This window comes from Heptranchias perlo, unplaced genomic scaffold, assembly GCF_035084215.1.
Source record: "Heptranchias perlo isolate sHepPer1 unplaced genomic scaffold, sHepPer1.hap1 HAP1_SCAFFOLD_217, whole genome shotgun sequence".
In the NCBI taxonomy this organism is placed as follows: Eukaryota; Metazoa; Chordata; class Chondrichthyes; order Hexanchiformes; family Hexanchidae; genus Heptranchias; species Heptranchias perlo.
The window spans coordinates 303,558-309,598 of NW_027139231.1; the positions used below are offsets into that span (position 1 = coordinate 303,558).

The 6,041-nt window shown below is 70.7% G+C and overlaps 1 protein-coding gene across 1 annotated transcript in view; it reads right to left on the minus strand.

Annotated features, from left to right (window-relative positions):
* The window catches only part of LOC137310107 (mitochondrial 10-formyltetrahydrofolate dehydrogenase-like), a 151,677-nt gene extending 151,517 nt beyond the window's left edge, over positions 1-160 (minus strand). The window contains exon 1 of the mRNA XM_067978066.1: positions 21-160. Coding sequence (XP_067834167.1) covers positions 21-68 — 48 coding nt within the window. The 5' untranslated portion in view covers positions 69-160. The remainder of the gene's footprint in view (positions 1-20) is intronic.
* Positions 161-6,041: the final 5,881 nt, after the last annotated feature.

Genomic DNA, 6,041 nt, shown 5'->3' on the forward strand with positions numbered 1-6,041 from the left:
GGTCCCTGACCCGTCCTCACCGCGGAGGTGTGGAGTCTCCTGACGGCCCGGCCGGCGGCCCACAGCATGGTGCTCGGTGCTCGGTGCTCGGTGCTCGGCGATCGGGAGCGGGAGCGGCACCAACACAGCTCCAACCGGCCGCGCGTGCCCGAGACTGGCGGCGCGCGAGGCCCGGACAGCCCATCACCGGGGGCGGGGCGGGGCCTGTCGCTATGGAGACTGGCCCCGCCCCCAGGTCCCTTTAAACCTGAGCACCCCGGGACACGTCACCCCCACCCCCACCCCCGGGACACGTCACCCCCACCCCCGGGACACGTCACCCTCACCCCCACCCCCACCCCCGGGACACGTCACCCCCACCCCCGGGACACGTCACCCCCACCCCCACCCCCGGGACACGTCACCCCCACCCCCGGGACACGTCACCCCCACCCCCACCCCCGGGACACGTCACCCCACCCCCACCCCCACCCCCGGGACACGTCACCCCCACCCCCGGGACACGTCACCCCCACCCCCACCCCCGGGACACGTCACCCCACCCCCACCCCCACCCCCGGGACACGTCACCCCCACCCCCACCCCCGGGACACGTCACCCCCACCCCCACCCCCGGGACACGTCACCCCCACCCCCGGGACACGTCACCCTCACCCCCACCCCCACCCCCACCCCCGGGACACGTCACCCCCACCCTCACCCCCATCCACGGGACACGGCGCCTCACCCTCACCCCCGGGACACGTCACCCTCACCCCCACCCCCGGGACACGTCACCCCCACCCCCACCCCCGGGACACGTCACCCCCACCCCCACCCCCGGGACACGTCACCTTCACCCTCACCCCCACCCCCGGGACATGTCACCCTCACCCCACCCCCGGGGCACGGCGCCTCACCCTCACCCCCGGGGCACGTCACCCTCACCCCCACCCCCGGGACACGTCACTCTCACCCCCACCCCCGGGACACGTCACTCTCACCCCCACCCCTGGGACACGTCACCTTCACCCTCACCCCCACCCCCGGGGCACGGCACCTCACCCTCACCCCCACCCCCGGGACACGTCACCCTCACCCTCACCCCCGGGACACGTCACCCTCACCCCCACCCCCAGGACACGTCACCCTCACCCCCACCCCTGGGACACGTCAGCTTCAACCTCACCCCCACCCCCGGGACACGTCACCCTCACCCTCACCCCCAGGACACGTCACCCTCACCCCCACCCCCGGGACACGTCACCCTCACCCCCACCCCCGGGACACGTCACCTTCACCCTCACCCCCACCCCCGGGACACGTCACTCTCTCCCCCACCTCTGGGACACGTCACCTTCACCCTCACCCCCACCCCCAGGGCACGGCGCCTCACACTCACCCTCACCCTCACCCTCACCCCCGGGACACGGCGCCTCACCCTCACCCTCACCCCCGGGGCACGGCGCCTCACACTCACCCTCACCCTCACCCTCACCCCCGGGACACGGCGCCTCACCCTCACCCTCACCCCCGGGGCACGGCGCCTCACACTCACCCTCACCCTCACCCTCACCCCCAGGGCACGGCGCCTCACACTCACCCTCACCCTCACCCCCGGGGCACGGCGCCTCACACTCACCCTCACCCTCACCCTCACCCCCGGGGCACGGCGCCTCGCATTCACCCTCACCCCCAGGGCACGGCGCCTCACCCTCACCCTCACCCCCGGGGCACGGCGCCTCACACTCACCCTCACCCTCACCCTCACCCCCGGGGCACGGCGCCTCACACTCACCCTCACCCTCACCCCCAGGGCACGGCGCCTCACACTCACCCTCACCCCCAGGGCACGGCGCCTCACACTCACACTCACCACCGGGGCACGGCGCCTCACCCTCACCCCCGAGGCACGGCGCCTCACACTCACCCTCACCCTCACCCCCAGGGCACGGCGCCTCACACTCACCCTCACCCTCACCCTCACCCCCGAGGCACGGTGCCTCACACTCACCCTCACCCTCACCCCCGGGGCACGGCGCCTCACACTCACCCTCACCCTCACCCCCGGGACACGGCGCCTCACCCTCACCCTCACCCCCAGGGCACGGTGCCTCACACTCACACTCACCCTCACCACCGGGGCACGGCGCCTCACACTCACCCTCACCACTAGGGCACAGCGCCTCAAACTCACCCTCACCCTCACCACCGGGGCACGGCGCCTCACACTCACCCTCACCCTCACCACCGGGGCACGGCGCCTCACACTCACCCTCACCACCGGGGCACGGTGCCTCACACTCACCCTCACCACCGGGGCACGGCGCCTCACACTCACCCTCACCACCGGGGCACGGCGCCTCACACTCACCCTCACCACCGGGGCACGGCGCCTCATACTCACACTCACCCTCACCACCGGGGCACGGCGCCTCACACTCACACTCACCACCGGGGCACAGCGCCTCACACTCACCCTCACCCTCACCACTGGGGCACGGCGCCTCACACTCACCCTCACCACCGGGGCACGCTGCCTCACACTCACCCTCACCACCGGGGCACGGCGCCTCACACTCACCCTCACCCTCACCATCGGGGCATGGCGCCTCACACTCACACTCACCACCGGGGCACGGCGCCTCACACTCACCCTCACCCTCACCACCGGGGCACGGCGCCTCACACTCACCCTCACCCTCACCACCAGGGCATGGCGCCTCACACTCACCCTCACCCTCACCACCGGGGCATGGCGCCTCACACTCACCCTCACCACCGGGGCACGGCGCCTCACACTCACCCTCACCACCGGGGCACGGCGCCTCACACTCACCCTCACCCCCGGGGCACGGCGCCTCACACTCACCCTCACCCTCACCACCAGGGCATGGCGCCTCACACTCACCCTCACCACCGGGGCATGGCGCCTCACACTCACCCTCACCACCGGGGCACGGCGCCTCACACTCACCACCGGGGCACGGCGCCTCACACTCACACTCACCACCGGGGCATGGCGACTCACACTCACCACCGGGGCACTGCGCCTCACACTCGCATTCACCACCGGGGCACCGCACCTCACACTCACCACCGGGGCGTGGGCATCACACTCACACTCCCCACCGGGGCACGGCGCCTCACACTCACAACCGGGGCATGGCGCCTCACACTCGCATTCACCACCGGGGCACGGCGCCTCACACTCGCACTCACCACCGGGGCATGGCGCCTCACACTCACCACCGGGGCACGACGCCTCACACTCACACTCACCACCGGGGCATGGCGCCTCACACTCACACTCACCACCGGGGCACGGCGACTCACACTCGCACTCACCACCGGGGCACGGCGCCTCACACTCACCCTCACCCTCACCCCCAGGGCACGGCGCCTCACACTCACCCTCACCCTCACCCCCGAGGCACGGTGCCTCACACTCACCCTCACCCTCACCCCCGGGGCACGGCGCCTCACACTCACCCTCACCCTCACCCCCGGGACACGGCGCCTCACCCTCACCCTCACCCCCAGGGCACGGCGCCTTACACTCACACTCACCCTCACCACCGGGGCACGGCGCCTCACACTCACCCTCACCACTAGGGCACAGCGCCTCACCCTCACCCTCACCCCCAGGGCACGGCGCCTCACACTCACACTCACCCTCACCACCGGGGCACGGCGCCTCACACTCACCCTCACCCTCACCCCCGGGACACGGCGCCTCACCCTCACCCTCACCCCCAGGGCACGGCGCCTCACACTCACACTCACCCTCACCACCGGGGCACGGCGCCTCACACTCACCCTCACCACTAGGGCACAGCGCCTCACCCTCACCCCCAGGGCACGGCGCCTCACACTCACACTCACCCTCACCACCGGGGCACGGCGCCTCACACTCACCCTCACCCTCACCCTCACCACCGGGGCACGGTGCCTCACACTCACCACCGGGGCATGGCGCCTCACCGTCAACGTCACCCTCACCCTCACCACCGGGGCACGGCGCCTCACACTCACCCTCACCACCGGGGCACGGTGCCTCACACTCACCCTCACCACCGGGGCACGGCGCCTCACACTCACACTCACCACCGGGGCACAGCGCCTCACACTCACCCTCACCCTCACCACTGGGGCACGGCGCCTCACACTCACCCTCACCACCGGGGCACGCTGCCTCACACTCACCCTCACCACCGGGGCACGGCGCCTCACACTCACCCTCACCATCGGGGCATGGCGCCTCACACTCACACTCACCACCGGGGCACGGCGCCTCACACTCACCCTCACCCTCACCACCGGGGCACGGCGCCTCACACTCACCCTCACCCTCACCACCAGGGCATGGCGCCTCACACTCACCCTCACCACCGGGGCACGGCGCCTCACACTCACCCTCACCCCCGGGGCACGGCGCCTCACACTCACCCTTACCCTCACCACCGGGGCACGGCGGCACACACTCACCCTCACCCTCACCACCGGGGCACGGCGCCTCACACTCACCACCGGGGCACGGCGCCTCACACTCACACTCACCACCGGGGCATGGCGACTCACACTCACCACCGGGGCACTGCGCCTCACACTCGCATTCACCACCGGGGCACCGCACCTCACACTCACCACCGGGGCGTGGGCATCACACTCACACTCCCCACCGGGGCACGGCGCCTCACACTCACAACCGGGGCATGGCGCCTCACACTCGCATTCACCACCGGGGCACGGTGCCTCACACTCGCACTCACCACCGGGGCATGGCGCCTCACACTCACCACCGGGGCACGACGCCTCACACTCACACTCACCACCGGGGCATGGCGCCTCACACTCACACTCACCACCGGGGCACGGCGACTCACACTCGCACTCACCACCGGGGCACGGCGCCTCACACTCGCACTCACCACCGGGGCACGGCGCCTCACACTCACTCTCACCACCAGGGCACGAAGCCTCACACTCACACTCACCACCGGGGCACGAAGCCTCACACTCACCACTGGGGCACGGCGCCTCACACTCGCACTCACCACCGGGGCACAGCACCTCACACTCACCCCCGGGGCACGACACCTCATGCTCACACTCACCACCGGGGCACGGCGCTTCACACTCACCACCGGGGCACAGCGCCACACACTCGCACTCACCACCGGGGCATGGTGCCTCACACTCACACTCACCAACGGGACACGGCGCCTCACACTCACACTCACCATTGGGGCACGGCGCCTCACACTCGCACTCACCACCGGGACACGGCGCCTCACACCTTGCACTCACCACCGGGGCACGGCGCCTCACACTCACCACTGGGGCATGGCGCCTCACACTAACTCTCACCACCGGGGCGCTGCGCCTCACACTCACCTCCGGGGCGTGGGCCTCACACTCACACTCACCTCCATGGCGTGGGCCTCACACTCACACTCACCACCGGGGCATGGCGCCTCACATTCGCCCACATCACCAGGACACGCGCCTCACACTCACACTCACCACCAGGGCGTGGGCCTCACACTCACACTCACCACCGGGGCACGGCGCCTCACACTCACACTCACCACCGGGGCACGTCGCCTCACACACCAACTCACTACCGGGGCACGGCGCCTCACACTCACCATCAGGACACGGTGCCTCACACTCATACTCACCACCAGGGCACGGCGCCTCACACTCGCACTCACCACCGGTGCACGGCGCCTCACACTCACACTCACCACCGGGGCACGGTGCCTCACACTCACACTCACCACCGGGGCACGGCGCCTCACACTCACACTCACCACCGGTGCACGGCGCCTCACACTCACACTCACCACCGGGGCACGGCGCCTCACATCACACTCACCACCGGGGAACGGCGCCTCACACTCACCACCCGGGCACAGCGCCTCACACTCACACTCACCACTGGGGCACAGCGCCTCACATCACACTCACCACCGGGGAACGGCGCCTCACACTCACCACCCGGGCACAGCGCCTCACACTCACATTCACACTCACCACTGGGGCACAGTGCCTCACAC